The sequence below is a fragment of the Pseudorca crassidens genome, chromosome 4 (assembly GCF_039906515.1).
Source record: "Pseudorca crassidens isolate mPseCra1 chromosome 4, mPseCra1.hap1, whole genome shotgun sequence".
In the NCBI taxonomy this organism is placed as follows: Eukaryota; Metazoa; Chordata; class Mammalia; order Artiodactyla; family Delphinidae; genus Pseudorca; species Pseudorca crassidens.
In genome coordinates, this window is record NC_090299.1 from 123,315,062 (window position 1) to 123,341,600 (window position 26,539).

At 37.8% G+C, this 26,539-nt stretch overlaps 2 protein-coding genes across 12 annotated transcripts in view; one reads left to right on the forward strand and one right to left on the reverse strand.

Annotated features, from left to right (window-relative positions):
- ARFIP1 (ADP ribosylation factor interacting protein 1) overlaps positions 1 to 8,566 on the reverse strand; it is a 135,024-nt gene extending 126,458 nt beyond the window's left edge. For 2 of the 6 annotated variants that reach the window (XM_067736650.1, XM_067736648.1), the window contains exon 1: positions 8,323 to 8,563. The gene's annotated coding sequence lies outside the window, so the exon portion shown is untranslated. Of the gene's footprint in view, positions 1 to 8,091; positions 8,275 to 8,322 lie in introns of those variants that run through there. The other 4 variants (XR_010943128.1, XM_067736652.1, XM_067736651.1 and 1 more) reach the window with 4 other exon arrangements.
- Positions 8,567 to 8,569: 3 nt separating this feature from the next.
- On the forward strand, positions 8,570 to 24,038 carry TIGD4 (tigger transposable element derived 4). 6 transcript variants are annotated; one of them, XM_067736645.1, is made up of 4 exons: positions 8,570 to 8,786; positions 10,354 to 10,546; positions 16,534 to 16,624; positions 16,776 to 24,038. In XM_067736645.1, exon 4 carries the CDS (start codon positions 17,324 to 17,326, stop codon positions 18,860 to 18,862), a length of 1,539 nt encoding a protein of 512 aa, XP_067592746.1. In that variant the 5' UTR covers positions 8,570 to 8,786; positions 10,354 to 10,546; positions 16,534 to 16,624; positions 16,776 to 17,323; the 3' UTR covers positions 18,863 to 24,038. The 6 variants fall into 6 exon arrangements, with proteins under 6 accessions (XP_067592746.1, XP_067592745.1, XP_067592742.1 ...); XM_067736644.1 differs by lacking the exon at positions 10,354 to 10,546 and adding an exon at positions 15,737 to 15,875; XM_067736641.1 differs by lacking the exon at positions 10,354 to 10,546.
- The last annotated feature ends 2,501 nt before the right edge of the window (positions 24,039 to 26,539 follow it).

The window sequence follows — 26,539 nt, forward strand, 5'->3', positions numbered from 1 at the left end:
CAGAAGAATTCCAAAAAATTTATGTACACACTCCACTGTTACGGAGGTAAAACATAATTCCCCACACATTAAGTGTGCACTTCACATAATGACTTTCTTCTAAAAAGTACAATATGAAAAGGGAGGAGAGGAAAAGTAACTTTACAAGGTACAAACTTGACAAACACTGTCTTAAGCCAGGTGATCAAGGTTAACATCAACAGTGGTAAGGCATATTGATAGCATTTACTCTTGATATACGATTAAGAATGGCACTTTACCTCTGTTCCTTTCTCCCCAAAACACATTACCCAGCCTAACCATGAGAAAAGAATCAGCCAAATCCCAACTGAGGGACATTCTACAAAACACCTGACCAGCAATCCTCAAAACTATCAACTTGTCATTAAAAATGAGGAGTCCGAGAAACTGTTAAAGCTAAGAGGACACATGATAACCAGGATTTATTCCTGCATAGAATCCTGGTATAGAAAAAGGTCATTAGGAGAAAACTGAGGCAATCTGAACATATGTTATCTAATAATGTATAAATACTGGTTCATGAACTGTGACAAATGTACCATACTAATGTAATATGTTAATAATGTGGGAAACTGGACATGGTGTATATAGGAATCTGTATACTATCTCTACAGTAATTCTGTAAATCTAAAATGATTCTAAAATAAGAGTTTATTATAAAATAATCTAAGAATACTTTGCTATATTATTTTATAATTATTGTTTTTAATAATTAATATTAATAATATAAATTTATATTATTAAAATATTTCATTCTTTTACATGTATGCATCCCAATGTTCATTGCAGCACTATTTCCAATAGCCAGGACATGGAAGCAACCTAAATGCCCATCAACAGATGAATGGATAAAGAAGATGTGGTACATATATACAATGGAATATTACTCAGCCATAAAAAGGAATGAAATCGGGTCATTTGTAGAGACATGTATGGACCTAGAGTCTATCATACAGAGTGAAGTAAGTCAGAAAGTGAAAAACAAATATCGTATATTAACACATGTATGTGGAGTCTAGAAAAATGGTACAGATGAACCTATCTGCATGGCAAGAATAGAGATGCAGACGTAGAGAAGGGATGTGTGTACATGGAGGTGGGGAAGGGGTGTGTGGGATGAACTGGGAGATTGGGATTGATATATATACACTATCATGTGTAAAACGGATGGCTAGTGGGAACCTGCTGTATAGCGCAGGGAGCTCAGTTCAGTGCTCTGTGGTGACTTAGATGGGCGGGATGGAGGGGGGAGGGAGGTCCAAGAGGGAGGGGATATATGTATACATATAGCTGATTCACTTTGTTGTACAGCAGGAACTGACACAACATTGTGAAGCAACTATACCCCAATAAAAAAGAAAAAAATTTATTTTCATGCACTTGGAAAAAACAGCGTAACTGGAAGTTTAACTAATATATTTATAAATATTTATATTTAAAATCCTATATGGCAAAACTCCATGAACTGAAATCTTTAATACTATCAACTTGGAAATTCAATCAATATTTAGGTATCAGGCACTGGCCTAGGTCCTTGGGAGTCAATAATGAGCCAAAAAAGAAAATAAGATGTGGTCCCTATCTGCATGGATATGACGGTAGTGGAAGAGAAAGACAATCATACAGTCACACATATAAATGTAAACGGCAACTGTGGAAAACGTATGACATTACTACCTCATCTGGGAGGTCACGATATTTCCTCACGAAGCAAAACTTCAGTTGAGGTGTGAAGGATAGCTAAGAGCCAACGAGTGAAATGGAAGAAAAGAAAGAGTGGTAAAGACAGGGAGAAAAGCATGTGCAAAAGCCATGTAATGCAAGGAGCAAGACAAGTACAAAGGGAGAACCGAAAGCCAGCATGGGTGAAATGGAGAGTTAAGCAGAACATGATAAAAAATAAGGCTGGACCATTGTGAAGGAGTTTTGTTTTTATCCTAAAAGCAATGAGAAGCCATAAAAAGACTGGTGAAGAGGAGGGAAGAGTGACAATCAAACGTGTGTTTCAAAATAAATCACTGTGCCTTCAGGATGGATACTGGATTAGAGAGGGGTTGAAACTGAAGTGGGTAGACAAGAATGAAGGCTGCTGTAGAAATTTCAGGCAAGATGATGGTAACAAACTAAAGTGGTGGTAGTGGAAATGGGAACTAGTTGACAGATTTAAGAGGTATTTAGAAAGTAAGATTAATAAAACTTGTTGACAGACTAGACGTATAAGGGAGAGGGAGATATTAAGGATCACTCCTACTGTCCTGTATTTTCCAACTGGAAAAATAATGGAGTCATTCACTGAAATAAAAAGCAAAGAAAGAGGACCAACATTTTGGGGGGTTTTGGGAGTGAGGGAAAAATCAGTTTAGTTTTAGACCTTGTATTTGCGATATCTCTAATATATGCAAGAGAGGTGCCAACTGGAAAGCAAAATATATAGATCTAGAGCTCAGACGAGATAGAAAACACTCACGTCCTTAGAAAAGCTGACATCTTTATCCTAGTAAAACAGCTAACTATAATTGCCAAATATCCAAGAAAAACGTTAGACTTTGACCATCTGTATTTAGTTAAAACAAAAAGCTGAGACAAAACATGGCAGTAATATTTCATCAACTACAACAAAAACTGCTAGGCACCATGCGGAACACAGAGTTTTAAAAATCTTGTTTCAACAGTATATTTATTATGTCACTAATCATACAGTATTTTAAAGTTTTAGCAGGGCTGGCCAATGTCCTTGGAAATATTCAATACCTGCACTAGTCAGTAAAGTAGCCACTAGCCACATGTGGCTACTGAGCACTTGATATGTGACTGGTTTGACTGAGGAACTGAATTTTTATCCTATTTTATCTCAACTAATTTAAATAGTCACATGTGGCTAGTGGCTACTCTATTGGACAGGTGCAGTTTAGAGCTTCCTTGTATATTTCATCTAATCCCAAACAACCACCTTATGAATTAATTGAGAGCCAGTGTGGGGGATAGAGGGATTAAAGAAGTAGAAGCTTTCATTCAACCTGCTTATTGTATTATTTGAATTTTTATTTCAAGAATATATCTTACTTGTAAAATTTAAAATATTTTTAATTTTAAAATTAATTAAATGCTGCACAGAAAAATTAGGAAATACAGAAAGAGGAAAATGAAAATAATCTGTAAACCTCCTTTAAGAAATAATCTATAATTAACATTTAGCCATATATGAAGAGGATCTACATTTTTAACCCTTTTGTTAAAAGGCGCACCAATGGCCCAAGTTACTCTCTATGAGTTTTATCATATTTCTCTTCTACCCCATCCCCATCCCAAACACCTTGAGAATCCTATTAGAAAGTTATCATCTCTAGAACTCTACCTCAAGGCTGCCAAAAATAAACAATAGTCCTCTTGCTTATCTCCCTTTCACCACCATCACGACCACCCTCTGCCACCAGTGTCATATACTTTAAGTGGAACCCAATCTCTACCCCACAATATCATGGAATCATTAGTCACTATAGTGAAAAAGAGTACAAGCTTTGGAGTCAAGCAACTTTATGAGTCTGTGGTTCTCCTTTTACTATTTGGATGACCTTGGACTAATTACTTCTGCTGGTTTCTATACCTGTTTCTTCATTTGTTTATAGAAAATAACAGTACCTAATACACAGATAGCATCTATAAAGCATAATGCCTAGCCAGAGTAGCACTCGATAAATGACAACTGTTACGGACTTCTATGTGCCTGGCGCTGCCCTAGATATTGAAGGGGAGAGCTCTGAAACAAAACAGAATCCCAGCCATCCTAGAGGTTACGTTACACTGGCTTAACCCCAGGGACTCTTTCCATCTGGGATGTGAATTCCTGATCCATCCCTTATTAGATGTGTGACCTTATGCAAAGTACTTCATCTAAAATCTAAATTTCTTCATTTCTAACACAGTAATGTTATCTGCTCTTACCTACTTGAGATGGCTGGAGTAAAAATAAAATGAGAATATATGGGAAAATGCTTTGTAAATTATTATATGCTAAATAAAAAGAAGGTATTAAAGAGTAACATATTCCTCCTCTCTTGGACAAAGCTTTCCAATCAATATGCCAAGAATGGATTACAGGGACTTCCCTGGTGGGAAGGCAGGGGACACAGGTTCGAGCCCTGGTCCGGGAAAATCCCAATCTTAGTTGTTGCTCCGTGGCAACTAAGATCTCTTAGTTGCCGCACAGCAACTAAGCCCATGCACCACAACTACTGAGCCTGCGCTCTAGAGACCGTTAGCCACAACTACTGAGCTCATGTGCCACAACTACTGAAGCCTGTGCGCCTAGAGCCCATGCTCTACAACAAGAGAAGACACCGCAATGAGAAGCCCGCGCACCACAATGAAGCGTAGTCCCCATTCACTGAAACTAGAGAAAGTCCATGCGCAGCAATGAAAGACCCAGTGCAGCCAAAAATAAATAAATTTTTAAAAAAAGAATGGATTACAGATGTGCTGAAAATATTGACACCCCCTCTCCCTGGCCCCCTCGGCCTACAGGGAGCTGGGGAATCTGCCATACAAATAATCATTTTTATGTGTGCCATGATGCAGAAGTTTGGAAACTTTGCTCTAACACACTATCTCATGTCGGCAGACACTGGAGATGGCCAAATGACTCCCTCCTCTGGATAATTTAGGTCTCACCACCAACTCTGTTATTCTTATGATCCTGCTTCAAAGACAGTGATGTCACAGTTCTCCAAAGGATCAAGCCCGAACATCAAGGAGCTGCTAGTCCAATGCCATCATGCATATACAAAAAATGAAACAAAATAAAAACTCTCAGGTGACAATATGGCAAAGATGTTACCATACTTTCACAAAAGATTTGAGCAACTTCCAGCAATATCTGCCTAGAACCATCTTAAGACAAAAGTTTAGAAGTAATGGAAGAGAGGGAAATAGGGATGGAGGGAAGATGAAAGAGAAAATAAACAAAGAGAAAAAGAAAATGTAGACTTCTGTCTTGTAGAAAATAGCTGAGAATCCGTAAGAGCTAATCACTGGCTTCCATGACTGCCTAAAGCTAATCTAGAGACTAAAGAGAATAAGATTATTTTCAGGTTCCTTTGTTTTATAGTCTTTTTCATACTTCCTAGAACTAATGCTGGTGTATATCTGACTTTTAGACTGTTACGGTCCCTACGTCATCATCATCCATATTTTGTGGGACTGCTGTTTCCAATCTGCACATATATTGTTAGTTTCTCATCCACAGCCATATTATCTTAAATTCCCTATTAAATTTACTCCTTCCTCCATCCTGAATTTATTCCTTACCCCATCCCAAGGTTATCATTCTGGAATGTATTTATACCTCCAGACTCTTACAATGCCAAGTCTATTACTTAAAACCTTTATTTTCACATTTTCCACTCCTCATATGTCATCATACATACACACAAACACACACACACACACACTCACTCACACACACACACACACCCAACAAACACATACACAGATTTATATCCGCCCTGTGGGAAAACTATCAAATAACACTCCATAGGCCTCCTCCGAATTCATTTCTTTTTGTCATACTTTTTGGTGTGATATTCAACCAGGTGTTCAACTACTGAAGATTAATAAAGGAAAAGACCTTCTTTACTTAATGTCTGATAGAAAATCAGGTGAGATACCCCAACACATGCCAATAAAAGATGTAAAGAAAATATGGTAGAAGCAGCCTAGAGTAGTAGTTAAGAGCTCACAGTCTGGATTCAGATAACCTAGGTTCGATCCTGGCCTGACCAGTGAATTCTGAGCAGATTACTTCAGCTTCAGTTAATCATTTAGTTTCAATTTCTTCATCTACAAAAATGAAAAATTTAGCCACTTTATAAGGTTGCTGTGAGGGTTGGATGACATAATCATATTAAGCACTTAGCATAATGCCTGGCACACAGTAAGCAAACAAGTGTTAATTGTTGTTATGGTGTCAGATATAATCAATCTTCTGACTTTGTCATTACCTTAGAAGGAAACTAATTTAGCATAATTGACTCTTTATAAACTTATGTTTTCTGCCCCCCAAAGTGAGGATGCTAGACAGAGGGAAAATTATTTTGTGCGCAGAATACACTGGTTACTCCATATAGACTATGATGAGCTGTATAGGTCTCTTCAAGTTCTAACATTCTATGAAACAGGTGTCAAATATTTTAGAACGTCAACCCTTGATCAACAAACACTTTACCATCAAATCCGTAAGTTCAAATATGCGCTCTAAACTTACATTAAGTTTGGAAGGATACTAACTTAGTCACAAAAGAGAACGATCATTAAATTCCTAATACAGAGGTAATATGGAGGGAAAGGAGATGTCGAGATGAGCAGCAACATGCCAAAGGCTTACAGATCACACCACTGAAGCATCATTTGCCCTTCTGAACAAAGCCGAAGCCCAAAGTAGATGCCTCAAGTGAAAAACAAGAAAATGAAAACAAAGTACACTAGAAATTTAAACTTTTACTCTGAACTGTACCCAGTAGGTTGGTGATATTAAATATGTATAAAATAATAATAAATGTATCAATTTATAAATCCACTGGATCGCCACAACATTGGCCACAAATACTTATCCCTAAAGAGAAACCTCGAAACCACAAATCAGGAACTAAATAAAGAGCCAGTCTTACTTCCTTCTCTAGGTCTAGGAAGAAATTTAGAAACACTGAAGTTTTGAAGTAGCTAGAGATTTCATCACTATAAAGCTGGAATCTCTGCATTCTACTCTCCTTGGTGCCCAAACTAGCTATGTACAGTTTGAAAAAGTAGTAGCTCCACAAAAAAAGTTTTCATTAACTTCAAGACACTGTCTAAGGAGCAGCTTTTAATCTACCTGGAGGTTATATATCTCCTTTGAGAATCTGATAAAAAGAATGGACATTCTCCCCAGAAAGGAGAAAATGCACTGAAAACAAAACTGTGCACTTAATTTCAGGGGTGGGGATGAGGAAGTCCCCTGAAAGTCACTGACCACTAGACCACAGTCCCCAAAGGCATGACCCAGGATTAAGGCAAACTAATTTATCAATTTGAAACGGAATGAAAGTAACTGAGACCGAGATTTTAATCCAGAAAATAAAACAAGATTAGAAATATTTTGTTTTCTCAGCTAATGAGTGTTAGATGTGGTGGCTGGGAGAGGGTGTTGGTCATGTTGAGTGGGGAAAACAAAAAAACACAGGACTAACAAAAGAAAAGTGGAATTAAAACAGTGACATGTAGTCTGTTGCATTCACTCTGAGACAGCAGCAATAAAATGGCCAATTCCTGCTGCCTTAACAAGGAACGATTTAAGGTAACCAATTCTGGTGCACATTCCCACGCCAGTGAAGTTAATTAAATGGCAAATGTGAACACACACCTGCCACACTTGCAGGTGAAAGCACAAGTTTAACCAAAGTCCTGCAAATCTTCCATTTTTTCCTTAAGAACCGACTGAGAGAAATTATATGCTTTAATCTAGGAGAAAAAAGGAAGGGAGGGGGCCAGAAATCCTCAAACGTGATGGCTAAAGGATCTGCAGGAAGTGTTAACTACAAACCTTTTGAGATCAAAGGGCTCAAGAGGGAGATGAGAATAAAACAAGGGAAGTAATAATAAAATAAAGTAAAAGGGAAAAGCGTCTAGAAACTGTTCTTAAAACAAAACAAAAACCTCTTTCCTGTTTCCTAGACACGTAAACAGTAGTAACTTGGCAAAGAGGAACGGATGAGACGACGGCACAACTTCCTTCCCAAACTCCAGCATTCCTTGGACGTCCTCGCAAGCAGTCAGGCTTGGGACATGTCACAGGCAAGGCTCCTCCCTGCACCACTGCCCGAGGAACCTCTCGCAGGGACTATCGCTATCTCCCTTCCTCTCACTGCGGGAGAGGAGAAATAGGGGATGCAGGGAAAGGAGAGCAATGAAGGCTGGACACCAAACCTGAAGGTGGCCCGCTCCGAGGCTTAGTCGAGAAAGACCTGGATCCTTCAACCCCTTTCTCCGCTCAATACATGCAAAACCGGGAGGGTGCCGCCCTGGGAGGGCCAGTCTTACCTCTTCACCCGGATGTTTCGGGGGTACACTCAGGGGGGACAGGAGGAACGAAGGGACAGAAACCCAAGGCCGAATGCCTGGACAGAGAGAGATGGCACACACAGACTAAGGACATAAGTGCCCTGTGGAAGTCCGGAACTGCGAGCTCCAGAGGCAACGTGTCCAGCCCCGCCAACCACCTCCGAGAAGCATTCCCCCGCCTCTTTCCCAGCCGGCCAGCTCCGCCCTCACCTGTCTGCAGGGAAGCCGGCAGCTCGCACGTCGAGGATTATCCCTGCCTCTGCTCTCCGGAGTCGCCTCAGCCCTGGCAAGAAGTGAGCGGAAACGCGACCCGGGCCTTTTCCTTCTTCCCCTTCTCCCACGCACCTAGGCTCCTCGGGGGCGGGGAACAACAGCGGCTGTCACAGCCTCACACTGACCAACCGCCGAGGACACTCAGACCGGCAGCAGCTCCACCAGGCCTACAGCTCCAACACCGAGAGCAGCGGAGCCGGAAGTGAGGGGACCGGAAGTAGCGTTCTCCGTAGCCCTGGACGGCCTCTCTCTCCCTCAGTCTGGCCTGCCCAGCCACGTCTCGATGGTGCCAGCGCGCTTCCCCCGAGGCCCCCTCCGCCCCACTCCAGGAGGCGGGCCCCGCCCCTCCCGCTGCGGCCCCTAGCAACCACATCCGGGACTCAGCCGGCGCCTTTGCCCGGGTAATTTTCTGGCTGCGGCTAGATTGCTGGGGGGGCTGTGAGCGCGGGTCCAGATGCACCTGCCAGAGCTGGGGGCTTGCCGAAGGGCGCGCTGGCCTGGTCTTGAGTGGTCGGAGGTCCAGGAGCCCTCGGCATCCTTTTCTCACCCACACACCCCAGCCTCACGTATTAGGCGTCCCCCCAACAGACGGTGAGCCGGTGGCGGGAGGGTGGAGGTGGACGTAGCTCACCGCCTCGCAATCACAGGAGAGCCAAGCTTCTTTCTCAGCTGCCAGAGAGCACGTAGAAGGTTATTTAAGCCCCGTGGGAGGTGGGAGGGTGGAGGGAATGCGGGGTTTAGGGAGCAGACGGGATGCGGGCGCCTCACTCTCTTTCCCCAGTGCCTGGAAAGCCACCCTCTGGCCACGTCACTCACGCCCACCCGCTTCAGGAAGACCAGACCTACTCGCCCGGCACCCCTGAGTTCTTATGATTTGCTCTATCTTTGTGATCACCTTCTGCTCTGCTCGCTCGCAGACAGTGGGTCCATGATACTGTTCTTTCCTGTTACTGTTTATCCAGAGGACTGATTTCTGCTTTCTTTGCTCGCCCCGTTACTTAAGTAGATCACTGCCCTGTCTACAGAAACCGACGAACAGTCCTTCTCTAAGATCCCTTTGTAGTTTCCTAAGTGGAGGCCCCAATCTGTACTTCGGATATTCTCGCTGTCCCCAGCACCGTATGGCTCTGCAGTGGTGCTAGACAAACCTGAAGCTCAGTTGCATACAGTACCTACCGGTGATCCAGCCGAGCGCATCTCCCTTCAAGGTTTCGGACTCCGCTTTTACTTTGACAGCCTTGGGTGCTCATTTTCACCACCATTTCACTTGCAGGAATGCCAAAGGCAACAGTGCACTCCGTGGGACCTACCCCTCTTTAGACCATAATTCTCACCTGCCTTGTCACATTAGTTGACAAGACATTTTTAATGACTAAGTGCCCGAAGGCAGAACTCTGCTTCTCCAAATTTGTAGGGAGTTTCAGCGTAGTGAACTGTACATCCCTGTACAGATAATCTTTCCCATATCTGTGAAGAGTAGATACCCGTGACACCACCAATATTTCAAAAGTAAATAACAATATTTATTGTCTGAAATCTCCAGGACACCTTCTCTGACAAAAACCGTAATGAAATCCCAAAACATAAATCTGTGGTTAAAGGGCCCTTATCTTAAATGGGTGAATATATATGCCGATTCATTTAACTTAAGTTCTACAGTTTACTGTGGATTTTCCTGTTCAAAGCCATCTTGTTAGGCTTCTCAATTATAAGACAAGGATTCCAATCTAGGATAATTACTGCTCTTATTATATAGGAACAGAATGGAACTTAGTAGTAGATGGAAAACAGTGAAAGTCTATGCACTTTCTTTGGGAAAAAGGAAGTAGTAGCCATTATTCTTGGGTTTGGGGAAAATTTTTCATACTAACTCAAAGACTATTTTAAACCTAACCTTGCTTAGATGGAGACTTTTTTCGTCTCTCTCTCTCTCTCTCTCTCTATCTCTATCTCCCCCTCTCCCTACAGCTTGGGGAATTCTGCCTGCCCATTCTCCTTAGGAAGAACAGAAGATTACTACTTTTCTTTTAATTGCCATTGTGTTTGGAGAAGTAAGACAAAAAGGGAATAGCTGCCTGTCACATATGCTTATGACATGGGGCTTATCTACTCATTTACCTTTGCACTGCTATTGGCTATTATTCAGCTTTAGAAAAATCAGGTACCATTTATTCACTTGGCCTGTGGGAAACTGTGGCAGCCTATCTTTTATTTATTGATCGGGAAGGAAAGGAGGCAACGGGTTAAAGGATATTGTTACTTTTCCTTTCTGAGTGAATTAAATGTGCATGCAACCTTTTCTCTTTGCTTTAGATGTTGAATATTGTATTCTGCTTATCAATATCTCCTTGGAAGAAGAAGGTGCTAGTTTTCTTTTCTAGGGGAATTCTGGTAGTGTCACAGTAATTTTGTCACTGTTTATTGACAGCTTCCTTTTCATGAAGAGATATTTAGTTACTGATTGCACAGTGTAATTCTCTGGAAATAAACCCTTTATTAGGGGGTACTGATTAATGGAACATTTAAACAAACCCATGTATAGTAGAATGAGTAGAACATCAGAGTAGAAATTGTTTTAACTAAAAGAAAAGAAACTATTCATAATTCCATTTTCTGGAGTTAACATTCAACATTTTGGTCAGTATCTTTTTTTTCTGTGAGTATTTTTTTCTTCATTTATTTAACAGATCGTTTTTAAGAACTTACTGTTTCCTGGGCACTAAGCACTGTAGGAATAGCCATGAGCCTTTGCCCTCATGTAACTTTCAGTGTATGTTGTATTTGTTGGCATACAGTGATTGCTTTTTCCACTTAATATATTATGGAATTTCCATTTGGAAATTCCAATTTCCAATGGAAATTCCATTCCATTAAATATTCTCCTTCAGTGACTTCCATATCCTGGCTATTGTAAATAATGCTGCTATCAACATTGGGGTGTGTGTATCTTTTCATATGAATGTTTTTGTTTTCTTCAGCTATATATCCAGCACTGGAATTGCTGGGTCATATGATAGCTCTGTTTCTAGTTTTCTGAGGAACCTCAATACTGTTTTCCACATTGGTTGCATCAATTTACATTCCCATCAACAGTGTACAATAGTATTTTAGCATATAGATATTCCTTAATTTATTTATCTAATCCTTTTTGTTACACATTTGGATTATTTTTAGTTTTGTCTGTAATTATAAAACAACAACATGAGGAACAGTCTTGTGTGAATTCTTAGATGACTTCCAATGACGTTCACCTTGTATAATTCCCTCCTCTGTGCACATGATAGGATATCATTCCTATGATTATATTATATTACATACAAAATGAATCTTGCAGATGTAATTTAGGTTACTAATCAGTTGACTTTGAGTTACTCAAAAGGAAGATAATCTGGGTGGTCCTAAACTGACTACATGAGCCTTATATTTTATTTTATTTTATTGAAGTATAGTTGATTTACAATATTATATTAGTTTCATATGTACAACATAGTGATTCAATATTTCTATAGATTATACTCCATTTAAAGTTATTACAAAATAATAGCTACATTTCCCTGTGCTGTACAATATATCCTTGTTGATTATTTATTTTATAAATAGTAGTTTGTATCTCTTAATCCCATACCCCTATCTTGCCCCTCCTCCTTTCCCTCTTCTCAGTGGTAGTTACTAGTTTGTTCTCTATATCTGTGAGTCTGTTTCTGTTTTGTTATATACATTCCTTTGTTTTATTTTTTGGATTCCACATAAAAGTGATATCATAGATTATTTATCTTTCTCTGTCTGACTTATTTCACAAAGCATAATACCCTCTAGGTCCATCCACATTATTGCAAATGGCAGGGTTTCATTCTTTTTTAGGGCTGAGTAATATTCCATTGTATATTTATACCACATCTTTATCCATTCACCTGTTGATGGACACTTAGGTTGCTTCCGTATCCTGGCTATTGTAAATAATGCTGCTATCAACATTGGGGTGTGTGTATCTTTTCATATGAATGTTTTTGTTTTCTTCAGATATATATCCAGCACTGGAATTGCTGGGTCATATGATAGCTCTGTTTCTAGTTTTCTGAGGAACCTCAATACTGTTTTCCACGTTGGTTGCATCAATTTACATTCCCACCAACAGTGTACAAAGTTTCCCTTTTATCCATATCCTCGCCAACATTTTTTATTATTTTTGATGATAGCCATTCTGACAGGTGTGATGTGGTATCTCATTGTGGTTTTAATTTGCATTTCCCTGAATATTAGTGATGTTGAGCATCTTTTCATGTGCCTGTTGGCCATCTGTGTATCTTCTTTGGAAAAATGTCTAATTAGGTCTTCTGCCTATTTCTAATTGGGTTGTTTGTTTTTTGATATTGAGTTAATGGGCTGTTTATGTATTTTGGATATTAACCTCTTCTTGGTCACATCATTTGCAAATATTTCCTCCCATTCAATAAGTTGTCTTTTCATTCTGTGTATGGTTTCCTTTGCTGTCCAAAAGCTTTTAAGTTTAATTAGGTTACATGAAACTTAAAAGCAGAGCGTTTTCTCCTGCTGGTGGCAGCAGAGGAAATTAGAGAGGTTTGAAGCATGAAAGAGATTTGACATGAGGAAGGTTCTCTGTTGCTGAAATAAAGAGGTCCACAGGCAAGTACCTGAGGGAGGCTTCCAAGAGGTGAGAGCAGTCTCTGCTCACAGGCAACAAAAAACCCAGGGACTTCAGCCCTACAACCACAGAAGTTGAATTCTGCAAATAACCTGAATGAATTTGGAAACAGATTCTCCTCCAGCCTCTAGATAAGAGCCCAGTCTGACTGACATCTTGATTTCTGCCCTGTAAGACCTGAAGCAGCGGACTTAGTTAAGCCCACCTGGACTTCTGGCTACAGACTGTAAGATAATAAATGGGTGTTGTTTTAAGCCATTAAATATGTGTTAATTTGTTACACAGCAATAGAAAATAAATATATTTTGTAAGCTAGATTATTTTTACATCTACAATTTTTGGGGGAGGGGATAAAATCCTCAGTATGGACTTGCTGGATAAAACCTATGCACATTTTTAAGGTTGTTTTTTATTTATTTATTTATTTTTGGCTGCATTGGGTCTTTGTTGCTGTGCGTGGGCTTTCTCTAGTTGTGGCGAGCAGGGGCTACTCTTCGTTGCAGTGTAGGGGCTTCTCGTTGCAGTGGCTTCTCTTGTTGTGGAGCACGGGCTCTAGGCACGCAGACTTCAGTAGTTGTGGCTCACAGGCTCTAGAGTGCAGGCTCAGTAGTTGTGGCGCACGGACTTAGTTGCTCCGCAGAATGTGGGATCTTCCCAGACCGGGGCTTGAACCCGTGTCCCCTGCATTGGCAGGCAGATTCTTAACCACTGCGCCCCCAGGGAAGCCCCTTTTTTAAGGTTTTTGTACTGTATTGCTAATTTGCCCTCCATAAGCTTTGTACCAATTTATTTAACATAGGTTCCTAGCAACCTATGTTACTGCATCCTGGCAAACACTAGATACTGCTGTTCTGGTAAATAAAAGCAAAAACAAAAAGGTATCTCCTGTTTTGAAGGAAGATTTACATTTCTCATATTACTGACCATTGTTTTCTTCATTTGGAATTCAGTTGGTAAGTCTTTTTTAGTGAATTGCCTGTTCTTAGTCGTTAGTTAGCTTTACTGTTGACATAGAGAAGGTTGTTCCTAACATGTAGTACAGCATTTCTCTTGTAATATTTTCAAGGGGTAGAATGATTAATTGAGAGAATGATTAATTAATTGATAGAATGAATATTCTAAGAAATATTAGCTGCTGCCATCACTCCCTGCAAAAAAAATATCCCAGCCATTGTACTGTGGGAGAATGGAAAATGTCAGCTTCGTTAATCAGGCAGTATTGGTGCCTTATTCTTTGCTGGGGAAAAAGTTTAGCATGTCTGGTTTGTCATTAGAAGTGTGGTTGTTTCAGGAATAAAGATATATTGCATCTTACCGTGGAAAATTGTAGATTTGACTACTGTTCAAGAAGGAAAAATATACTGTTAACTTCAGAAAAAAACTATCTTCCTAAACAAACATATCACTATTTTCAGTTTGATCAAGATAATCAGTAATCTCTGATGTGTATATTACATTGCTTTATTTGGGATGGGGTAAGGGAGAAAATTCAAGTCACTTTTCTGTAATCCTTGTTATTTGAGATGCTAGGGTTTATTTCTGACAAATGAAATAAGGCAGAAGGGAAAAAAGGAAGGAAAGAAGAAAAGAGGAAGAAAGGAAAGAACAGAAAGAAGAAAGAGATTCCCTCTTTCTTTTGGAGAGTAGTTTTGCTTGATTTTTCTTAAGAAATTCGTTCTTGCTACCTACATTTCTGAAGATTGGTGTCTTCCTAATGAGAGCAAGATATTTTTAATTTTTTATTTTGAAATAATGGTAGATTTATAGGAAATTGCAGAAAAATATACAGGGAGGTCCCATATATGAGTAAGATTTTTTTTTTTAGTTGAATGGTCAAATCTTATTTACTTAGAAAGGTCAGACCACCCTAACAGTTGGATATGCAATGTGGTTGCTATTTGTGTCCACAGAATTCATAATGGCTACTCTCCTATGGAGGCCTGATATTGCTTCTTGGGGTGGGGGGTAGGTTTGGATAGGCATTGGAAATGCTGAGTTGGCTTGGTGCTGGGAGCATAGAATGTGCCCCTGTTAGAGGAGCCACACCATGTAATTCAAGGACACTGTAATATAGTGAAAAGAATGTAGACTTGACATTAGAAAGCCTGGATTCTGGACTGCATTCAACCACATTATAACTGTATGAGCTTTGAATCCACTTTTACCTCCCTCCCGCATTGTTTGGAATACAGGAAATAAAGCAGTTTAGAAACTAACACTCTAGGCTCTCATAATTATTTTTAAGACCTTTTTTTTTGCAATAACAGCAACAACGAAAACTCCTTTACTGGTTGTGTTTCCTATAATAAAAATTACGTCTTTGATTTTGATGACAAAGGCAGAGGAATTTTAACAAAGTTTTGTGCAAAAAAAAAAAAAATGCATGTGTCATCTTGAAACCTCGGAGGACAGAGAAAAATTAGAGGAATGGAGTGCCCACACTCTCACAGGGAAGTAACACGGGTTCATCAAATTAGCTTGTTTCCTTGGCCTGCAGGAGGCCCAAAGACTGTGGTTTCCGGTAGGGGAGATGCTACCTGGGAAGGTAGAGGCGAGCCCACCTGGGGCCCTGTGACTGTTCTCACAGTACTATTTGGCTTAAGAAGAGCTCTGCTTTCAGTATATGTTTTAGGTGGGATTCTTGCTTCTATTCGAAGTACGATTTCATTAAATCTCTGAATTTTTTAGATTGACACAGATGAAAGGAACATTAGAGAGAAGACAATGATGCTAAGATCATCAAACATTTATTGAACACTCTGTAAGGTGCAAAATACTGTGCTAAGTGCTTTACACCATCTCACTGAATGTTCAATTACCCCACGAGGTACGTGCTGTAGTTACCCTTATTTTACCAATAAGGGTGCCAAGGCTTCAGATGGTTAAATAAACTACCCAGGATCACATTCAGTACTAAATGGCAGAGTCACTTGTCAATTCGGGTGTGTCTGGCACCAAAGCCCATCTCCTTACACTATGATAAGCCCTTTATTTTACAGATAAAGAAGTGGAAGTCCTGAGAGGTTAAGACCATGGTCACTCTCATTCTAACTCTTTGTCTAGGTCTTTTTCTGCATTATATCTTCTCAGTAATTTGTTTATTCCTATGCATTTTGTCAAGTATTTTTGGCCTTTGTGCATCCAGCTAATGTGTCCAATTGATTTAAAGTTACTAGATTTTTAAGCATTTAGATAGAATAAGATTTCAATTTTTAAAATTTGTAATGGAATCCCTTGGTTTGATTTTTAGTGAAGCATTTTGTACCAGACTCCTATAAAAGAGACACTATCTCCCATGTGCTATTAAAAGTTGGACCTTGTGACCACTGTCTGACTGTGTTTTTCTTTTAGAGAAGTCAGAGGGGGCAGTGTGTGACTTCATGGAAAAAATAGCCACCAAAGATCTATCCAGCAGCATTTTTAGTTCTTTAATTTTGGTAAGCTCACACTTTCAAAACAGATTAAATTTGTCCAATTTATTTCAGAAGTATATATTACAAAGCATTCAACGGCAAGTGAGAATTCAAAGTCTCAGAGCAGAGCTAGAGAGCTTTTCACAGAGACACCATTTAGGAGGTAAGCATTTCTCCTGGAAGCTTTAGTTATTGTATTTTTAGAAATATGCTCCCATTCTTTTCATTATTATCAAAAGCATAACTAATTAGTATAAATATCTTTTGATATTCAGTTGACATATCATTGTTAAAATTGTTTTTTTTTTTAATAGTTCAAGAGATGGAGGATATCGTCAAGTCCTAGAAGGGTTCTACCATTTTCTTCTCCATCCTAAAGAGACTTGGAAATTAATGGGTAACATTTTGCATGAAATTACTGGATGCTTTTCTTCTTATCTCTGAGGCCTTCTGTGGAGAATTAAGAGGAGGTTGAATGCACGCATGGATAAAATGGATCATCTTAAAGGATTTACGTTCCAAAAATACATCAGCAGGACTGGACAGGTTCGACATAATGAGATTTCTATTTTAGCTTGACTTCTGGAACTCCGAATAAACTATAAACTGAGCTACACAAGGTCCTGGGGAGGAAGTTTCTCTTCTAAAATATTCTAGCTGCAGATAACATTTTTCTTATTCAGATCCTTTGAGGAAATTATTTACTCATCCATTTTCTGAGGAGTACGACTATTAGACACTTACCGACTTTTAATACATGAAGTGGAATAGAAAGCAGCAACTTGTATCATACTGGAAAATAAATTTTCATCAAGAAACAGACCCAGAAAGAGAAGACACCTCTACATAAGCACGGGGTGAGATGGCAGAGGCTCCTGTGGATGCCTCAACTCTGCCCGTAACTGTGAAGAAAAAGAAAAGTCTATCCATTGAAGAAAAGATCGACATCATAAATGCAGTAGAAAGTGGTAAGAAAAAAGCAGAGATTGCAGCTGAATATGGAATAAAGAAAAATTCATTGTCTTCTATTATGAAGAATAAAGACAAGGTTCTAGAAGCCTTTGAATCTCTGAGATTTGATCCAAAGAGAAAAAGACTGAGAACTGCTTTTTACACAGATCTGGAAGAGGCACTAATGAGGTGGTATCGAATCGCCCAGTGTCTGAATGTACCAGTTAATGGTCCAATGTTGCGTCTAAAAGCTAATGATTTTGCCCAGAAACTGGGACATAATGATTTTAAGTGCAGCAATGGTTGGCTGGATCGCTTTAAATCCAGGTATGGTTTAGTATTCAGAGCTCAACCTGTAGAAGCTACAGGTGTATCAGTAGACCCTTCAGATGTCTGGCACCAAAACATACTTCCTTATTATTTAAATGATTATCATCCTAAAAATGTTTTTAATGTAAAAGAGACTGGGCTGCTTTATCGAATGTTGCCTACAAATACATTTGCATTTAAAGGAGAAACATGCTCAATTGGCAAGTTATGCAAAGACAGAATAACTCTGGTGGTTGGGACAAACATGGACGGCTCTGAGAAGCTTCCTTTGCTTATCATTGGAAAGAACAGAAATCCACATTGTTTCAAAGGCGTAAAATCATTGCCTGTGTATTATGAAGCTAACAAAATGGCACGGATGACCTCAGTTGTATTTGAACAATGGATGCGGAAGCTTGATGAGAAATTTCAAGCCCAGCAAAGAAGAGTGGTGATTTTTGTTGAATCGTTTCCTGCACATCCAGAGGTAAAAAACCTAAAATCCATTGAGTTAGCGTTCTTTCCGTCTTGTTTATCTTCCAAACTTATAGCCATGAAACAAGGTGTTATTAAAAGCCTTAAAATCAAATATCGACATTGTCTGATTAAGAAATTTTTAAGCTCTGTTGAAGGCAGCAAAGAATTTATGTTTTCCCTGCTAGATGCAGTTGATACCTTGCATCTCTGTTGGAGGGCTGTCACCCCAGAGACTATTGTTAAGAGCTATGAAGAGGCAGGATTCAAATCTCAAAAGGGAGAAAGTGACAAGACAAATGCAGAGACGGACACTGGTCTTGATTTGGTTGTCCATGCCCAGGCGGCAGGAGTGGAATTTCCTGAAGGCTTATCCATAGAAGAGTATGCTGCCCTGGATGATGATTTAGAGACATGTGAAGCAGCACCAAGTGACGATGCTGTATGGACCAAAGAAAGTAAAGCAGATGAAACTGGATTTTATACTTCTGATGAAGAGGATGATGGTGGATCTCTGGGAACCGAACTCCCTTTACCATCAAAAAATGTGGCAATAACCGCTTTAGATACTCTGAAAAGTTTTCTTAGAAGTCAAGATATGAATGATGAGCTTCATAATTCTTTAGCAGACCTTGAAATTTTTATTAACTCTTTATCATGTAAGTAATTATTTATTGTACACCATCTGAAGATAATAGCTTTTTGTAATACATTTTACTATTTAAGGTATGTAAAGGGAAAATACTACTTAAACCTAAAAAATGAAAAACTAGTAATCTTTGGTTTAATTGCAAATGTCTTTAGTCTGAAGAGCAAAGTTCCCTAGGTAGATTAAATAATGAGTAAGTAAATGAAAAATACGAATTTCAATTTAGTAAGGTTTGGGGGAGCAGAAAATGAATTTCAGAGGCCTTGTACTTGGAACATACAGCATATATGTCAAAAATAAAAAGAATTCTCCAGCTGTTTGATTCATACAGGTTGAACTGGTGATTGCTATTTTCTGGGTTTTTTTAAGTTCAGGTCATGTTCTAGGATATTTTAATTTATCTACCTCATCTGAGAAACAAAATATCTATCGGTTAGATATTTAGTTTTATGAACATATATATTCTAACTAGACTTAAATATTGAGTGTTAATTTTAAATTATTTTTCTCATAACTAGCTAATCGTCCTAATAAAAACTATGAAAAATTACTGAAAATAAAATCTGACCCAATTATATACCGATATGATTAAAAATGTGTCTAACTTTCAAGTTATTTCTATATAAGATCAAATAAAAGACTATGACCTTATCAGATTTTTTTAATCATCTATAACCAGAAGGTGATATGGGTTCTTCCTAAATATTTGTATGTATATGTGTGTGTTTAAATAGAAAAGTACATTATTGAAACATGTATTAAACTCTTACAATATTCATATTTTAATAAGATTACTCTTAAAAAGTAAATATGAATATACATATGCAGTTACTAAAAAAGAAAATGTCTTACGTAGTTCTTAGATAGTTTTCCAATTTTAAGAGCTGAAACTTTTAATCTGTAATGTTGAATTTTTTGGATTTTACTTAATTTTATTTTCAGAAAAAACTGTTCTTTCAGCATATTTTGATGTTTGTTTTTTTTTTTCAAATCCAGTGGGTAACATTTTGGATTAGCTTTCTGTTTGGGGAAGTTTTGTCTTCAGAATGTTTTAAAATGTTGTATGAAATTATTTATATTCCATCCATAAAATAGTCTTTAACCAACAGAAAAATATAACAATGTGTCAGACTTTTCTGTTGTTAAATTTTAAATACTACGTTTATTTAACTTATTACATCTAATTTAGTGTTCCCTTTGAAAAGTATTTTGAAAAAGTATAAAACATTATGCAGATGATTTTTATTCTGAATTATCATTAATCTGCCAACACAAGACATATTTGGAAGGAAATATTTATAGAAAGTATTTTTATTTTCCACTGTTGATTTACTTTGCTTTTGAGATTTAGTTACAGTAAGCCTTAAAAATATATCAATGTTAAGAAAGTTTCTTTTAGAGTGAAATACGGATTATTTAAATTTAATTAAAAACATTTTTATTAATGATTTGATTTAAAATTTTAAAGTGGTGGAATCATGGACTTAAATCATGGACGTTGATCTCTCTTAAGAGCCCCACCTGTAACCAAAGTACTTGGTGTATACTGAGCCCTCAATAAATTTTTTCTCTTTCTTTCTTTACTTCATACCATTTTGATATCAAATATTTTATTTAATCATTCCAGATATTTTATGACATAAGAATTATTATCTCCATTTTTACAGATGAGGAAATTAAAACCTGGAAAGATGACTTGGTTAAAAATCTCAGGACCAAAACTAAAATGCAGTAGTTCCCCATCACCTCGTCCTGTGTTCTTCTAACTATATACCACAATACTAATTTTCTATACTCTATAAAAGAAAATTCTGTTGTTTTTTCCTCTTGAGTTTAGGGCCCCGAGGTCAAAGTATTTCAGAAAATACCCTGCCTGGATCTTTGCTGATAGCTGTATTCATTAACATCTCTCCTGAGAACATTGTTGCTAATGAAGTACCAGGACCTTTTGATTTGGTAATTCTGTACCACTTTAACACAGAGGTTCCAGTGGAGTTCTAATGAAAATATTTAGAACAACTTTAATATTCCCAAAGTGTTGAAAGTACCTACTCTTTTTTCCTCTGTATGACATCATCCATTTTCTACTTCTGGGGCATAATAAATCTAAAGGTGATAAAATAAGACAAGGCTCCTATAAAGAATAAGCAAAAGATGCCTGCAGATTTAAATTCAAAGATAACTTGTAAGTTGTTGATGACGTGCATGCTTCTGTGTAGTTTACAAGATATATAGATTTAAATCATTCTCAGAACAAAAGTTTTAAAAAGTCACTTTTCCTAAGACAGTCACTACTGCTTGCCTCACTCCTGATTTATCTTCTCTATACACAGTCAGTACAAAGTTGGGACTAAATGTCACTTGCCTTTTCAAAGAACTTGATTTACAATTCACTCATTTTTCAATTAAATGTGGCATTATTTTCATTATTCTTCCTTATAAATTCCTACTGTTTCAACAGTGTTTTTGCCTGTTTCTACTTCATCAAGCAACAAATCTTGTGTTGAATTTGGGACATGGTTTCACTCCACTAGTAAGAGGATAAAGCAGGACAATGAGTAAATCAAGGCCTGTGGGTTTCATGTTACTTGCCTGGCTTCTTATTTGGACCTAATATCAAATGTTAAACCTCCCTCTTAGTGTATACAAAGCAGTATAATTGGAAGGGGGAGTAAAGTAGGAGAGGAAGAGTCGAAGGAGAGCTTGCCATGCAGACATGTCAGATGTCAAGAGAAGCCCTCTCGATCACTGGCCCAGCAGGGGCATGGTAGAGACAGGCAGATAGAGGTTTGCCTCTAGGAAAGACAACACCACACATCTGCCCAGAGGTTCAGAGTCCAGTGGTGGGCTGGATCTTTGGGGGCACTAAAAGCTACTTGGGCCGAGGACAGAGTGGTATAAGGCAGCCAGACAGCTACCCTAGCTGCTGAGAGAAGATCCCATGAGAGGAAGGCCTAGGTTAGGGGCCACGATATGCATACAATTAAGTTCTCAGAAAACATTTCATTCGCTGGAATATATTAAATCTGGCCCTAGTTCTATGCTACCTTGTGAAAGACATTTCATTTCTCTGAATCTCAGTTTCCTCCATCCATAAAATGAGACTGACACTTCATTTGAATTTATTTTGAAGATGAAAGAAAAATTTGCATGTGAATGCCTTTAGCAAACTCTGAAGTGTTCCAGAACGATAGAGAATGACCAGAAAGGTGCCTCTATGTTGCTACTCCCAGATATGCTCAAGTATTAATATTGTAGTCACTAAACACCACTGACAGTTTTCTCATTGAGATTCTTCTGTGCAGTAAAACAGAAAAGCCAACACTTCTAGAAATACGCAATTCATCTGTAGAAATAAAAAAATTATTTCCTTTTTGAATGAGGGAATAAGGAGACTTTGAAACCTTCACTTTTAAAAAAACGGATCCTCACGGAAAGCAATTCAATAAAGTAAGTACTCATTGTGAAGTAGCCCTTTCTAAGTAGCCCCTTCCATCACCACGCTAGCTGATTTGATTGTACTATTTCCTTGGCCTGTGATTAACTTGTGTAGCTGAGGGTAACCCCGAGTCGGGCGGAATACTAATATACACACTGCTAGTGTAATCTGCTTGGGTTGCCATAACAAAATACCATTGACTGGGTGGCTTAAACAACAGAAACTTATTTTCTTACCATTCTAGAGGATGGAAGTCTTGAAATCAGGGTGCCAGCTGGTCAGTTTATGGTGAGGGCTCTCGCCTTGGGTTGCAGACAGTTGTCTTCTTACTGATACTCATGTGACCTCTTCTTTGTGCCAGCACAGGGAGAGAGAGCAAGTGCTAGCTCTCTGGTGTCCCTTATAAGAGCACTATCCTGTCGCGAGGACCCCATCTTCATGACCTCATCTAACCCTAATTACTTTCTTAAAGCTCCATCTCCAAGTACCATCACCCTGGGGAGTTAGGGCTTCAACATATGAATTCTGAGTCATTCGTTCTGTCCATAACGACTACCTCGTACCGAAGAAAGTACAGTTGACCCTTGAAAAACACAGCTTTGAATTGCAAGGGTCCACTTAGATGTGCATTTCTTTCACTAAATACATACTACAGGACTACACTGGCCCCCAGTTGGTTGAATGCATGGATACAGAGAGGAGACTGTAAAGTTATACGCATATTTTCAACTTCCTGGAGGGTCGGTGCCCCTAACCCACAAGTTGTTCAAGGGTTAACTGTTCTCACATATTAATTTAGTTTTCGATTTGCTATAAACTAAAAAGGTATGCATATTTCAGAACTTGTTAATTAGCTGTAGCTATTAGCAAAGACTTTAAAGTTTATGAAACCTTAAAAAGAAATGGGAACATATTTCATGTCCTTGAACAAATGGACTCAACTTTGAAATATGTCCGTTTTCTCCAAGTTAATTTTAAAACAAAATCCCAATGCAGGTTTGCTGAAAAGTTTGCAAAATAATTCTGATTTTTATCTGGAAGAATAAAAATGTATCAATATCTAAGGAATTCTTGAAAAATAAAAATAGGTAGTATTTGACCTATAGCAGAAGTTTAAACGGTATAGTGTTGGCAAGGGAATTAATAGGTCAATCAAAGGAATAATGTATGATGTCTAGAAAAAGACAAAGAATTTGCATATGATAAAAATAGTTTTTAATCAGTGGTGAAAAAGATGGATTATTAAGTAACTGGCACTGGGGCAACTGGTTAACAATATAGGATTTTTAAAAGTCATATTCAAAATGAATCCTAGAAGGATTAAACTCTTAAAAGGAAGGAAAGAAAGCAAAAAAGGAAGAAAGGAAGGAGGAGAGGAAAGGAAAAAGAAAAAGAGAAAGGAAGAGAGGAAAGAAACTTGCAAACACCAAGAAAAATATAGGTAAATGTATATATTTTAATATTACTTCAACAGAGATCTTTTAAAAAGTATGACACTCAAGAAAAGTAGTTGAGTATTAAAATACTAATAAAGTATGAAAATATTTTCAACATCACTAAAAATCAAAGAAATGCAAGCAAAAATGGGGTATCTTTTGGGGGAGGGCATAGCACATTAGAAAATGTTATAAAGAAGGATAATACCAAATGTAGACAAGAGCACAGAAAAATGGGTGCACTGTTGTTGGGAATATAATTTGGTACACTGTGTTAAAATTATAGCTGACATGTATTAAATGCTTACTAATTACCCAACTGTTCTAAGTGTTTTGCATATGTTGTCTCACTTAATCCTCAGAATACCTCCAATTATTATCATTTCCATTTTACCACTGAGAAAATTTAAGTACAGCTACAGCTAATAAATAACAAAACAAGGATTTAAACCCAGAAAACCTGACTTAGAAATATGTTGTACATGATATAAATTCATCCTAACAAAACAAAGATATTAAGAATATTTGTTGCAGTGTATACAGGACCATAGTTCCTTATCCAAAGCCTTGGGGTCATATATGTTTCAGAATTAAGAATTTCTCAGATTTGAAAAAGATAATAATGCATATACTTCATATTATATAACACCCCCTGGGAATACTATGGCAGCATCCCCAAACAATAATTTTGCGGTGAATCATAGTCACATGAAGTCAGATATGTAAAGATTATAAATAGCTTAGTAGCTTCCTAGTTTTTACTGCCAAATAAGTTCATGTCAGGCCAGCTTTTACCACCACACAGGTTACAAAAAGATTTTCAGAGCTTTTCATGTTTCAGGATGCAGATAGCAGATTGCAGTCCTGTAATAGCTTAAAGCAAAAACAAAAAAACAAAAACTATTTGAAGGTTTTTAAGAAAATTGATTACGTATATGTTTACGTTGATGAAACATCAAGGTCTAAACTTCTTTAAAATTTCTTTTACTTGTGTGTATATGCAAATTTCCTTGCTTGAACTGAAGTGCATATTTTCTAAATTCAACTTGCAAATTCTGGAACTAAAATCTCCTCTGATTCTCCTTTTTGAACATCTTACTGTTACCACAAGGCTAGGAAACTCCTTGCCAAGTGAAACAGAAACTATACATAGTATCAAACTGGTGAAAAACTAGACTTGCTGGTTTAAGGTACTATAAATTACACGTTCATCTTCGCTCCTTAGTCCAATACAAGTCCAAAGAAGTCAGCTTCCTGACTTCTTTGATAGGAAAACTCTTAGCCAATGTGTCAGGGAGAAAAGTCAGAAGAATAGGAGCCCCATTTCACTCCACTTTTACTTATTTTTTTCTGAGTCATCAAATCCCAACAACATCATGTTTTGCTTTTTAAAGGTGGACTCATATAATCCCTTTATATCCTTCCAATAGTACCTATTAAATATAGGCAGGTTGTTGATATGATTAAACATTTGCTCAATTGGGGAACTCAATGACGTTACAGATAGTCTTGTTTCCTGTATTAGGAATAAAGACCATGTTTTGTTTTGTTTTGTTTTCCCCTAACTTCCTCTTTGTATGCCACTAAACTCTCCTGTTGTTAATGCAAAGTCATAACAGCATTGCCGGCTGGTGCCACGCGTTATTTTCTATATCGCAAAATAGATAACTCAGCACGGAGATAAGAGTCATTTTCATGTTATTACCTGCCCCACTGAGCACAACTGCTCCCATAGAAAGATCCAGAATTGCATCTCTCAACACTTGGAGTGGTCTGCAGAGAGATATTTGCCCCACCCCTACACTCTAAATATCTACGAGAATTTCATACTGTTTATTGCAATGAACAGTTAATTCCCAAGTAAAATTAAACCAAACAAATTAGTTACCAAAAAAGTAAGAAAGAAAATAAAGCAAATAACACCAAAAAACTCAGACCTATGCACTGCAACCATTTTAATTGTTGTAAAGTCACCCAACAATAAACTCGGTAAAAGAAGACTGATATACAATACCACAAGAGAATAATCATTAATTTGACATACTCTAATTTTTAATTTAAAAATATGGGGAAGTATATACAATAAAAATATCTACCAATTTACATAATATGATGTTTGCTTCAGGTTACCATATATATCCTTTATTTTATTAATTTATTCCTAAATATTTTATAGTTCGGTTGCAACTGTGAATGGAATAGTTTTTTAATTTTTAATTTTCTGATTATTACTAGTATAGAGAATAGTGAATGATTTTTGACTATTTTATATCTAGTCACATCATCAAAGTTTCTTACTAATTCAAGTATGGTTTTTAGTCAGATCATTTCATTATTTAAAATTGGGATCACTTAATCTCTGTGTTTTTTTAATTTATACTAATTATTTTATTTTTCTTGTCACTACTTCAAGGCCGTGAAATAGTCCTCTGGATTTTCTTCTAGTAGCTTACAAGCTTTGTTTTCATATTTGGATTTATCCTTTGTGTGGTAGAGGCAAGGATCTAATCCTGTTCTCCTAAAGGGAAAGTTATCACCCTATCTGACTAGTTTACTCTTTTGTAATGTCTTTTCTATTTATAACAAGTTCCTGCACCTGCACTGAGAGGTCATGCTGAAGAGTTTAAATCCCACAATGTCTGAGTAATTTCTAAAGTGAAATTAAATTTTAAACCAGAAGACAATTAATATTTAAGTGGAAAGATTGTTGTTTTTCTGCTGCTAAATGGAAATGGGGGCTTGTGGACAAGTAAAGTTTAATTTTTTTAATTTTTGTCTGCGTTGGGTCTTCATTGCAGCACACAGGCTTTCTCTAGTTGT